At 49.8% G+C, this 12,564-nt stretch overlaps 1 protein-coding gene across 6 annotated transcripts in view; it reads left to right on the forward strand.

Moving 5' to 3' along the window:
- Positions 1–2,091: 2,091 nt before the first annotated feature.
- Positions 2,092–12,564, forward strand: part of BCL11A (BCL11 transcription factor A) — a 97,664-nt gene continuing 87,191 nt past the window's right edge. For 3 of the 6 annotated variants that reach the window (XM_064494469.1, XM_064494470.1, XM_031467083.2), the window contains exons 1-2: positions 2,345–2,869; positions 9,694–10,023. In XM_064494469.1, coding sequence (XP_064350539.1) covers positions 2,815–2,869; positions 9,694–10,023 — 385 coding nt within the window. In that variant the 5' untranslated portion in view covers positions 2,345–2,814. Of the gene's footprint in view, positions 2,225–2,344; positions 2,870–9,693; positions 10,024–12,564 lie in introns of those variants that run through there. The other 3 variants (XM_064494468.1, XM_064494473.1, XM_031467086.2) reach the window with 3 other exon arrangements.

Below are 12,564 nucleotides of genomic sequence, written 5' to 3' on the forward strand. Positions count from 1 at the left end.
ACCATTCTCCTCCTCGCACCGCTCTCCCCATCCCCCTCCTCTGCAATGACATTCTTATGGTTGCTCTAAGGCTAGTTGAACAAGACAAAAAAAAAAAAAAAAAAAAGTAGTAGGAAAGAGATGCCGAGATGCTCTGAAGAACTCATGAACAAGGGGAAATGGTGTAACGTAACGCTACAGAGCTTTACTGCAAGTGAATCTTCCTGCTTCTTAAACAGGGTTTGAGTTTTTCCCCCCTTAAACTGGAGGAAAACAGTAATAACAAACCACATTTACACAAAACCAGTCTAGCCCTCATCTCTCCTAATGCTGAGCATCGAAACCTTCTTTTCTTCCTTTGAGGGGCCCGAAGCTTCGTCGAGCTAGGCAAGCCAGTCATTTTCTAATGGGTTTGAAACTTTAGTAAGATAGCACATGAATAAACAGCCGCTGGCCGGCGCGGCTGGGAGGTGGGTGCGCGCGTGTAAGCCAGGGGCCTTCTTTTAAAACAATAAAGCCCCCCGCCGGGTGGGTGGATTTACGGAAACGACGTCCCTTAGACTGAGGAGGGGAAAGAGAAGACAAGAGGGGTTGTGGAGCAGCTCGGAGGAGAGTGAAGGAAGGCTCCTCGCTCCGCGGACACACACTCACACACTTCCACCTGCAGCACGGAGCCTCGCGGGCTAGGGAGACCCGCCTCCACCCTGCACCCTCCGCGCCTTCCTTGGACCCTGAGTTCATTTTCCTCTCCCTCCTGCCCTTCCGGATTTGGAATCGCGGCGCGGTCTCGGTGGCTGCGGTGGCGGTGGCTGAGGCTACAGGGTGGCGCAGGCAGGCAGGGAGACTGGGAGGCGGGAGACGCCGGGGGACTTTTGCAGGCACGTTTCTGAATAAACTTTCCAATCGCAGGGGGTGCTGTTGCTGTACATTTTACGTAAAACTGAAAGTATCCCACGCCAGAGTGAAGCCCGCTTTTTGACAGCAGCAGCAGCAGCAGCAGCAGCGTGTGTGTGTGTGTGTGTGTGCGCATTAAAGAGACAGGGGTTTATTTCCAACAGGTCTCCCCTAATTCCCCGGGAACGTCTGCAGAGGGGGCCGTGAACTCCGGGGTGTGCGGCTCCGCCAGGGGTGCCTGGGGAGCGCGGTGCTGACCCGGGGCGGTCTGAGCCACCAATGTGGCCTCCCCGCTGCCAGTGGCTCTCCCTTTATTCCTCACTTTCTTTCCCCAGATAACAGTACAGGACTAGTTATGCTCTCCCCGTAAGAAACATTTTCTTGCCATTCCTCAGTGCTTTTGCAGTTGCTCTTGTAGTGGGAGGGGGTGTGTCCTTCCCTGGGACCCGTCTCGGGGACCTCCCGCGGCGCGAGGAGCACGTTCCCAGGGACTGGCACTCTCGGGACTGCCCGTGCTTTGTCCTATGGTCGGCGGCCGCTCCGTGAGGTGGACGCTTCGGCGCCTCCCTCGCCCTGGGTCCGGGCGCTCCACTCCGGGGGCTGGAACGTTTTCTGAGTCTGGCTCCCCGTTCTTTATTCCTCGGCCTTTCTCTCTCTTTCCGCAACCCTAAAGAGCTTCGACTCTGCTCCCAGTTGCATTCAGACCCGATCGCTTGTCAGGGCGTTTAGATCCTCGGCCCCCCGACTCGGCCTGGGGGCGCCCTCCCGGCCCTCTGGCCGGGGCCTGCACCGTCTCCCTCGCCCTTGCCCTCTCTCTCCAGGCCGCCCAGGCTCTTGGAGGCCCCCGCGCTGCCCCTCCTGACCCGCAACCCTCCAAACTTGAGCTGGACTCAGCTTCGCCGCGCGTTCCCTCCCGCCTCCCCTCACCCGCCGAGGAGCTGTAACTTGGAGGCTCAGCTCTCAACTTCGGGTGATTTTCCTTCGCTATCCTCTGCTCGGGCAAAGTTTCTCGAGCGCAGCCGCGGGCTCACGGCTTTTACTTCGGCCCCGGGCGTCCACACGCTGGGAGCGAGCGCGGCGGCAGCAGCGGCGGAGAGGGGAAGTGGGTGTGCGCACGCAGGAGGGTGTCCGGGAGCAACTCTACCTGGCTTCCCTCCGCCCGCGCTTCCCCGGCCCCTGCAGCCTCCCCGTACACTCTGGGTTTTTTTTCTTTTTTTAAATTTTAAATAATCTTTCATTTTAGGGTCCGCGTGCGGGGGGGGGAACAGGGCGCATGTCTTGCTCCCCCCCCCCGTCTCCCCTTTCTTCTCTCCCGGCCACGCCGCCGCCTCGCCGCTCGCTGCGGCCACTGGTGAGCCCGCGGCCCCAGCGCCCCCTCCCCTTTGCCTGCCCCTCCCCCGGGGGCCGCGTCTGGCGTCTGCGGAGCCCCCCGCCCCGCACCTCCCCCGCCCCGCACTGGCCATTGGCTTGTCCTGGTCTCTTTTTCATGTCCAGCCCCTGATGTGTGTCCATTGGTGTGAGCTTCCCCTTCCCTCCTCCCCTTCTCTCCTGCTCGCCCTGCCCATGTTTTGTGTGTCTCTGTCCATCCAGACTCCTGACGTTCAAGTTCGCAGGGACGTCACGTCCGCACTTGAACTTGCAGCTCAGGGGGGCTTTTGCCATTTTTTTCATCTCTCTCTCTCTCTCTATCTCTCCTCTCTCTCTCTCTCTCTCTTTTTTTTTTTTTTTTGCTTAAAAAAAAAAAGCCATGACGGCTCTCCCACAATTCATCTTCCCTGCGCCATCTTTGTATTATTTCTAATTTATTTTGGATGTCAAAAGGCACTGATGAAGATATTTTCTCTGGAGTCTCCTTCTTTCTAACCCGGCTCTCCCGATGTGAACCGAGCCGTCGTCCGCCCGCCGCCGCCGCCGCCGCCGCCGCCCGCCCCGCAGCCCACCATGTCTCGCCGCAAGCAAGGCAAACCCCAGCACTTAAGCAAACGGGAATTCTCGCGTAAGTAACCCAATAATAGTAATAATAATTATTAATAATCACGAGAGAGCGCAGGACGAGAAGCAAGAGAGAGGGGGAGAGAGGGGTGTGTGCATGCATTTAAATTTTTTTTCACGAGAAAAACCTCCGAGAGTCAGGATAAAAGAGATTAAAGGGAGAGGGGGAAAAAAAACCCAACCTCATCCCATCCCGAACCATAACCGTGTGTACACTTTTGGGATAGCATGAACCTTTTAATTTTATTTAATTTTACAAAAATTTGACTCCTCCTCTTTCCTGCTTTCCGCTGCTTTATTTCGCTTTTCGAAAAGGAATGCAATGATTTCCCCTCCGATTTTGCAAAATAATGAACAATGATTTGGATGCTGACAACTCTTGTGCAAACCTAAGGGAGGGAACTGAAGGGGCAAGGGGGGTTGCTTCCACTCACGGTAGGAAGGAAAACGGGGGGTGGGGAGCCCAAGCCTAAAAAAACAATTGCCAGGAAGAAACGAGGTGAGACTGGCCCTCGGACACCAGCGCGCTCTCGATCAAGTGTGCACCGAAAGGAAAGTAGTCATCTCCACAATAGTGAGAAAGTGGGATTGTGGTAGGGGGCCCCCGGCGCTCTGGAGTCTGCGGAGTCTGGAGAGGGGCCGCGGCGACAGGGAGAGCTTAAGCGACCGGGAAGGACAGGAGAAGCGGCCGGCGCTGCCTCCTTTTGTTCCGGCCCGAGGTGGGTGTTTGTCCCGCTCCCTTTTGTGCCGGCTCCTCGCGCTTGCCCTCCCTCGCCGCCGCCACCGAAGGGCAGGAGCAGGGCTGGGGGCGAGCAAGAGAGGGAGGAAAGGCGCCCGAGCCGCCGCCGCCGGGGTTGCAGCTGCCTGCCCCTCCCGGCTGAACCTCAGTGACGGCGAGCAGACGTGCAAAATAAAATAAAATAAAATAGGGCAAGAGAAAGTGAAATTTCTTGCCCCTAAACAGACGCCAAACGTTCCGCCGTCCGTTTTCTGCAACGCTGTCTTTGACTCCCCCACCCCCCCCTGCAAAAATCTCACGATCTCTAGTACAGGGGAGAAATACAATTACCCCCCTTCCCCAAAACCCCTCTAGTTGTAAACTTAGAGCACCGGCGGCACGGAGAGGGAGCGAGGAACTCCCTCCTCTTACTATTTTTTGGAAGATTTTCAAAAAAAGTGGAAGTGGATTTTGATTGGGAAAAATCTCGTGTCTGAATGTTTACAAGCACCGCGTGTGCGGGAGCCTCCTGCCAACAAACAGACAGAGGACCGAGCGCCGCGCGGCAGCCCGGGAGCGGGCGGCGGCTACGGCCGGGCCTCGCCCGGGCCTCGCCGCGCCCCCGCCCGGCCCGGTATCGCCCACCCGGCGCCCGCCGCCCGCCTGCCTGCACAGCTGCATGCCGTGCCGCGACTCCGCGCCAGCCGGGTCCAGAGTCCACTCTGGCCCCCCAACACAATGCCCAGACCTCCTCCCGGCCAACCCTACTGCGAAATCGGCTGGGGAGAAACTCGGCTTTGCAAAGCATTTTTATTTTGCAAAGCAACCGAGAAAGCGTGTTCTGCCCACCCCTCCCCTCGATGTCTCTTGCCTCCGGCTCGGGGCGTCGGAGAGGTTACCACGTGCTTTCCTTGACCCCCTCCCACCGGGACTGGCCACTAGCCCCCCGCTCCGAAGCGCGGCCGAGTCAGATGTGGGTCGGGAGCGGGTAGGGGAGTAGTATGTTCGAGTATGCGTTTTGGGAGTATTGGGTCCCAGGACCCCCATGCACCCCACCCTTGAGTTCTTGCCCTCAACCTCGGTCCTGGCTCAGTCAGGGGGTCATTGTGAGTCTATATAAGGGAGGATGGGGTGGGTGAGTGGATGGCTGTCTCCGGGCCATCAGAATGCGCCGAAAGGCGGGCGGTGGGCACTTAGGAAAGTTTGGCTGCGAGGGAAAGAAAGGCGTGAGAGGGCCCACCTCCCTCCCCTTCCTCATTCTAGACCCCTATTTTAATTTCTGCTGCAATTTTAAAGGACCACCCTATACCCAGTTCTGTATTTTTTAAAGGGGTGTATGTGCGTGGGGGGTGGGGTGGGCATAGGGAATTGAATTTTTCACTGGGCCCTGGAACTTGTCACACACTTCGAAAGCTCCCCCGCCCGGGCACGTTGCGGGGCCCTCCCTCTCCCCACCCCCGCGCATCCCTCCCTCGCAGCTCTCCCCCGCCCCCCACTCCCCCGGCCGCGCCGGATGCGGAGCAGACGCGGCGCGCGGCGGTGTGAAGTTACAGCCCGGCCAGGTACCGGCGGGAAGGAAGGGCAGTGTTCGCTGCACTCGGGAAAGCCGGGCCCTTCTTCGGAAGGAAGAATTGGGGGCTCAGAGGACGGACTGAAGCATGGAGTCCGGGCTGCTCCCCCGTCCCCCACCCACCCCGGGTCCATCCTGGGACACTCTAGGCTGGGTGGGTTCCCCCCTCTCCCAGTGTCTCAGGGCGGGCTTTGGGTTCAGAGGCCAGCTTGGAGGGGGTGCGGGGGTCGCTCCTTTCTAATTTTCTGGGTTCGCAGAGGGGGCGGGAGCCATTCTGGTGTTCAGGACCCCTTTCTTCCCCCCCCCCCCCCATCCTCCTCCTCTTGGGCTGAATGAGCCATTCGGTCGCTAGGAGGCAGAACAAGATCAAGAAAGCTCAGCGAACTTGAACCTGTACCAGAGCCTCCCCCACCCCCGCTCTGCGTTCTCGGCCGTGAGGGAAGAGCTTCGCGAGGGTGGGGGTGGGGGAAACGGACGGTTAGGCAGAATTCCCTTTCTACCCCCATCACCCCTTACGTCTTTGTTCTTCATTTTGACTTTAAAAATGCTTTTGGCCAGCGCTGTGGAGCAGCGCCCGGGCGCGCGGCCGACACCCCCGTGCGGCGGGAGTGGAGCTGGGTGCAGTTTTCGTTCTCTTTCTGGCGGGCATTTTTGGTAGGGAGGAAAGGGGAGTGTGCGCGCTCTGGCTTCAGGGCAAGGCCAAAGGGCGGGATCCGGCAAGTTTGCACTTAAGTCTCCAGGTTCTCTTCTTGCACCCTCTCGCCTCCAAGCAAAGCACGGACAGAGGCGGCCACAGCGGGCTTGCAGGCGGCTCTGCAGCCCGACCCCAGGCTCCCCCGCCTCCTACAGCTCTAGCCTTAGAGCCCGAAATCACAACAATAGTAATAGTTATCATCATAATGATGCGGGCAAGCAGCGTCATTAATAATGAATAACCGCAGCCGCCGCTGCGCTGCGCACACCGGTACCCGGAATTGCGGGAGAAACGCATTTGCAGAGATCCCCCAAAGTAAAAAGTGTGAGCCTGTGGACACAGAATCAATTTCAAGACCCGCGCTTGGGGTGTATGCGGTGATACCAAGACAGCACTAGGTTAACCAGCCGAGTTTTCCAAGCCTCACTTCCCATTTCTTCAACTGGCGGGCCAGAGGAACCGTCGTCACCCGATGGCCGGGCAGGACCGGCGTGGAGGCGGCCGTCGGGGCCCCAGGCTGCCCGCCGCCCACCGCCCCCGGCCCCCGGTTTCCGGCCCCACGGCCCTGCGGCCGCCGCTGCACGTGTTTGCAGCGAGCGCGGCCCAAGCTTGCGGCCAGCACGCTGCTCGCTTTGTGCTTCAGAGTCCCGGCGCCCAACTTCACTTTCTGCAAAGCCTACCTCCGCCAGGCCCCCTGCCCTGGGCCTGTCGCCCCTGCCTTCGCTTTTGTTTCTTTGCTTTTTCTTTCTGCATTTCAGCCTCCGTTTGCTTCCTTACCCTGTTAAGACAATCAAAGGGAAGGACTTGGAAAGCAAACTTGAAGGCAGCGCTCTTTTCCCCTCCCCCTCCCCAGCAGCCCTCGTTTCCCTTGCTGCTTCTCCACATTTCTTCTAAGGCTTTTTTTTTTTTTTTTTTTTTTTTTTAAATTTATTCCTTTGCAACTGCAGAGGAAAGAGATCTCAGTCAGCCGCTGGGGCATTGAGACGTTTCAGTCTTGCTGTTTGAACGCAGAAGCATTTTATTTTCTATTTCTTTTTCCCCTTGTAGAGAATTCGCGGCTAATTATTATGATTATTTGCCCACTCCCTTCCACTTCAATCCTGGACTCCCCGCTTTGTAGCCAGAGCTTAGGCCGCAGCTTAGAAACGATGGTATTGTGGGGGCGAAGGAGGATGGAATTGAACTGAGGGAGGGGGTAAAATGGCTGAGGTTAGGAATGTTTTTAGGGAAAAGGAAATTTGCATTAAAATACAGAGAAATTATCAGATGCCCAGAAAGGAAATGTTGATTGCCACTGAGAAAAGATGTCAATGCAAATCAGTAGATTACACCAAGAGAATTGTATTTTCATATTTTCTTTGTGCCCCACTTCGTCTGATTTTTAACATTAATACCAGCAATGATAAGAACACATTTTGGTATTTCTCTGAACATCACTAGCCAAATGTTTAGCAGGGAGCCCGATGTTAAATGTATTTCATACATTAGGATATAATTCTTGTTAATTAGCAATAATTTACGTTAAGAGCATAGAAAATGTTGAGGTTATAGGTTTTATATCTGTACATTTGATCATCTTGTTATTTTCAAGAACTTTGCCTCCTATAAAATTAATTAGGTGAAATGTGGAGGTGTAATCAGCAACCTCTGAATTACCACTTCATTTCCTGGTTTTGATTGTAAATCAGTTCAGTCACTACATTTAGAAGACTTTAACCAAGTCTGTTTTATACTGCATTACCTTTAACTATTTGATACCTAGGAGAATATTTCCTTTTGCTCCTAAATAATATTTCCATTTGCAGAAATGTTTCAGGCCTTGGGAATAAAAAACAAATCTTAACGGTGGATTTTAAAAAATGGCTTTTTTGCAAAGGTTCTATGTACTTCTGACTTTAATAAAATATTTTCCCTGAGTCTATCTTCAGTCTGTAAACCTCAGGACTTGTAGTTAATGCTGAACAACAACAAAAAAGGCCACATTCGTTAATGTGTACTTAAATTCCTTAATTCAAATAGGAGGGATCTTAGAGAATGACTTCCCTATTCAGTTCCTCACTTGGTCAAAATGAAAGCAAATGTAGGAGAAAAATGACATAGAAGCATAATGCAAAAGCACTTCTATTCGTCTTCTTTTATTTGAGAAGTATGCATATGTATTCTGTATTTATCTTTTGGTCAGTATGTTGGGCAAAGTAATATAAGTGCTTACGTTGCTGTCTTTATTAGTAGGGATATAACCTTCATATTCCTGTGGTGACCTTATGTTAAATTAGGAGGAGTACCAGAGGCTAGAAATTATGACATGTCCTACTTGAGCACAGGTGCAGCTAGGCAGGGCTCTCTCAATATTATTTCACCCAGCACATCTGGGAGTTACTCCAGATCTTCCCCCTCAATATTCAGCCTGGGTAGGGTTGAAATAAATTTAACCTGAGTTCACTGGATTTTTGCACTTTATCAAAATCTGTTCCAATATTCTACACTCAAATTAAAATCTATTTTTTGATTCTCTGTGGCTTTAAGTTCATTAAATGTGAAATTGGCAGCTTGCTAAAGAAGGTCAGACTGATTAACTGTTTAAGACTTGTACATTTTCTGCTTCAGTTTTATTAACTGGCAGCATCCTGGATGTGTTTTGTATTTTATGATATTTTGTGTATGTGTGTGATAGAGTAAGCTTAAGGTTTCAGGAGCAGAGACTTACCAACTCTCTTTTCCCCTTTGAAAGGTTAAAAAATGAGAGAAACTGTTCAAATAGATGCTGGAGTATTTGGGTGCAAATTTAAAAAAAGGAAACAGGAATGAAAGACATATCTACCTTGTTATACCATCCGCTGGTGATTTTGTGTGCAGAAATAGTCTCATAATGAAGCGTTTTGGAGCTCATTCAGAAAATTAGTCAACTTTGACAACATTAGGCAAAGTATTTCAAGTCTAAAGAAAGGACTTCTCAGCCTTGTTCTGAAATGTGGCGTTTGCTTGACCATTCTGATTTTTATGTGTTGGGGGCCACCAACTGCAAACATGTTTAGAATATTTTAGGCATTCCTTTCTTCAGAATGAAAAAATGACTAATTGGCTTATTTTCTTAAGTACTCAAAAGTATCCCATTTAGCTAATGTGTCTGAGAAGAATTGCCAGTGAATTTGGTATTTCTTTGATTTTGTGGCACTGCTGAGAGTGAGTTCAGAAAGGCTTTTGGCAGTGTGAATTACGCTGCGTTATGATTATTATTTAGATCTGTTTCACAGGTGAATGCCGTCGTTTTCTTATTACGGCAGTGTAAACGTGGCACATTTCTGTGTGATGTAGTAGCTTTCTAATTTATGAAGCCATGTCTCTGTATATTTAGGAGCATGTACATTCACACACAAAGGGTATGTGTGTGTTTATTTACCTCTCCTTTTATTCTTGGGCACAATAGATAACTTAGTCTATAGGGAAAAAGAAACAAATTTGGTTTCAGTCCATGTTTTTACCAGTTTTTTTGTGGGGGTAGTTATTATTTAAGCTTTCTTTCATGTTTCTCATTAACTATTTAACAGTTATATTCTTTCTAAACTCATGAACGGGGTGTGTGTGTGTGTTTTCTCTGTAAGTGTGCAAGTCAGACAATTTTCTTTAAATATATGACGATTTGTCTCATTGATAAATTTACTTTCTTGTTGACAACCTTGACATCCATGTGCATTTTAGGTGCTTACATTTTTCTGGGCATTAAATGGAGGAGCCTAGAAACCCTTTACATAATGTGCTGGGGTGGGATGGGGTTGAGAATGTATTTCCCCCATTTCTCTCCTTTCTGGCACTCTAATAATTGTGCTTTTGTTTCTTCAACCACAGCCGAACCTCTTGAAGCCATTCTTACAGATGATGAACCAGACCACGGCCCTTTGGGAGCTCCAGAAGGGGACCATGACCTCCTCACATGTGGGCAGTGCCAGATGAACTTCCCGTTGGGGGACATTCTTATTTTTATCGAGCACAAACGGAAACAATGCAATGGCAGCCTCTGCTTAGAAAAAGCTGTGGATAAGCCACCTTCCCCTTCACCAATCGAGATGAAAAAAGCATCCAATCCCGTGGAGGTTGGCATCCAGGTCACGCCAGAGGATGACGATTGTTTATCAACGTCATCTAGAGGAATTTGCCCCAAACAGGAACACATAGCAGGTAAATGAGAAGCAAGGAGAAAAGCTGTTTGCATGTTTTCTTTTCATTTTCAGAGGCGCTGTAGCCAAGCACTAAGGAGTGGTGAAATGCTTTCTCCATGTGACTGTCCATGACAGCCCTGTAATGTTAAAATAATCATTCCTATTGCTTATGTCCAGAACACACAAAAATAAATATTTTCCACTTCACTTGAGTCAGATGTAGGCAGAATAGGTTACACACACCTGATGCCCTCTCTCTGGATCTGCTGATTCTAAATTTCTTTCCTTTTCTCTCCCTTTCTCATTTTTAAGTGTTAAAGCTTACTACACCCAGCCCAGTTTCCGATGTCCACTTCCAGCCTTGGTGACAAGTCAGAGGCAAAGTGGCCATATGGGCATTTATAGTTCAGCCAATGACCTGTTTGAGTCAGAATGCCTGGTCAGGCCTCTCTCTGGATGCAGTTCGTTTTCGAGGCTTCTGTGAAGTTGGGTGGGCTGGCAGGGCATTTTGGAGGGGCTGGAAAGAGTTAACTGTGCTACGGGGCTAGCCTTGGATCCATATTGGCTGTCAGCCCGTATGGGGCTGTAATTAAACACAGCCCCGTGGTGGGATGACACCGTGACCTTGACTTTAAGATGCCATTTTCGACTGGCCAGGCCAGAGTAGAGAGGGCAGTTGCTGAAGCGCACAGACATGCTTACTCGAAAAGTTTAAGGGCATGTTGGAAATTTCAAAAGGTTGGTTTGACAGGAACGGCTGCTCCCTGCAGCCTGCCTCCTCAGCTAAATGATAAATGCTTCTCTGTGCTCTCTCTTGTCTCTGATGTGGTTTTGACAGATGTATCTTGATTTTGTTTGTGGTTTACACAACCGCATGTCACCCTTACAAATGTCCAGTCCAGACTTCCACTGTTTCTGCTATAACACAATGTTAAAATTCCCTTGGAAAAATACATACATGTATTCAACAGTTCTCCTTCCTTTGGTTAAATTTAGCAGAGAGGTAGCTAGGGGTGTGGGTTTCTCAGCAGCTCAAGGGAAAAGGAATTAACGGCTAACAGAGGGACTTAAATCCCTACTCTAAGAGATAAACAGCACCACTATATAGTGACCCTTAACACATGTTTTAAAAAATGAAACAACAGTGATTTAACACATAAGATGAAGTGAATGCCGATTTTGTGTTGACAAAACAGGCATGCCTGTTAGTGAATGACTTCCCTCTGTTCCCCCGCCCCTGCCCCCCGAAGGCAGAAGGTTTGTTCAGTTTTAGGAAGGGAAGTGCATATAATCAATTGATTCACTGGAACTTGTCCCTCCAACCTACTTTGACCACAGAGTTGAACTGCAGTGGGTCAGTGGTCCAGAGGGGATTAAATGTCGTATTATTTCTCCTCTCCCCCTCTGGAATTTGATCATTAAAATCAAATGTGGCCTGCCTTTCTTTCTTTCTTTCTTTCTTTCTTTCTTTCTTTCTTTCTTTCTTTCCTTCTTTCTTTCTTTCCTTCTTTCCTTCTTTCCTTCTTTCCTTCCTTCTTTCCTTCCTTCTTTCCTTCTTCTTTCTTTCTTGCTCTCGCTTTCGCTCTCTTTCTTCTCTTTCTTTCTTGCTCTTTCTTTTTTAATGCTTCTTGCAATAACACTAGATACTTTTCCTTTAGTGATATAAGAAATCTGCTGCCAGGGAAGCTGCATTTACAACATACGTTTCTCAAATCCACCACATGTAGCTTATATGACATGCAGGTTAGGATTTTATTCCCCATCTCCCGCCCCGACCCCCCAGTAGGATATGGCAATGACCATTTCCATGTGCTGTCTTGTGACTGGAGGGAAAATGAACAGAAGTGTAAGGCATGATTAATGAAGCAAGAGCAAGCGGAAGGGGATTTGTCGTCTTCGGAGATCCAAAGCCTTTCTAAATCACCAAATATGGAGTAACGCTTGCGTGATGTAACATCGTATTTACATATTGAGCTGCTCGTTTAAAAGACAAAACACAGTGTCTGTCAAGCAAGAATTAAAACCACACTTCTTACTGAGGTTCCAAATAGGTTATTCAGTCTCTGATTAACCAGCTTGAAAATTCTGTGCCTCTGTACTTAGAGGAGAAATCTAAAAAGCTGGGGGAAGGCCCTATAGTGAAGGCTTTTTACTGTCACAGTTGTAAATCTACATAGGGAAAGGAGATATTTTTCTCAACTAACTCTCTGGGTGTCATAAAGATTCTTTTTTTTTTTTTTTTTTAAAGGAGTAGGACAGTAACAGAGCCCAAAGAAGCTCCCCACAAAAAGCACGTTTAAAATATATTTTATAGAGCTAATGCTAAGTAATTTCACTGAGATGAAAAGCTACCTAAGCTATCTAAGATATTCAATGGGTTCACCAGCGCTGCCACCCAGGTGAGGTAAACCTTTCATGCACGAATAATTAAAAAGTCTTGATTCCTTTCATTGTGTTTAATCACCTGTTCCCACCCTAGAATTGGCTGAACATAAATAGCGTGGTCACATCTCAAAGCGATATGTCAGTAACTAGAATCACGACTTCTCATAATTCATGG

This window comes from Camelus dromedarius, chromosome 15, assembly GCF_036321535.1.
Source record: "Camelus dromedarius isolate mCamDro1 chromosome 15, mCamDro1.pat, whole genome shotgun sequence".
NCBI classification, from domain to species: Eukaryota; Metazoa; Chordata; class Mammalia; order Artiodactyla; family Camelidae; genus Camelus; species Camelus dromedarius.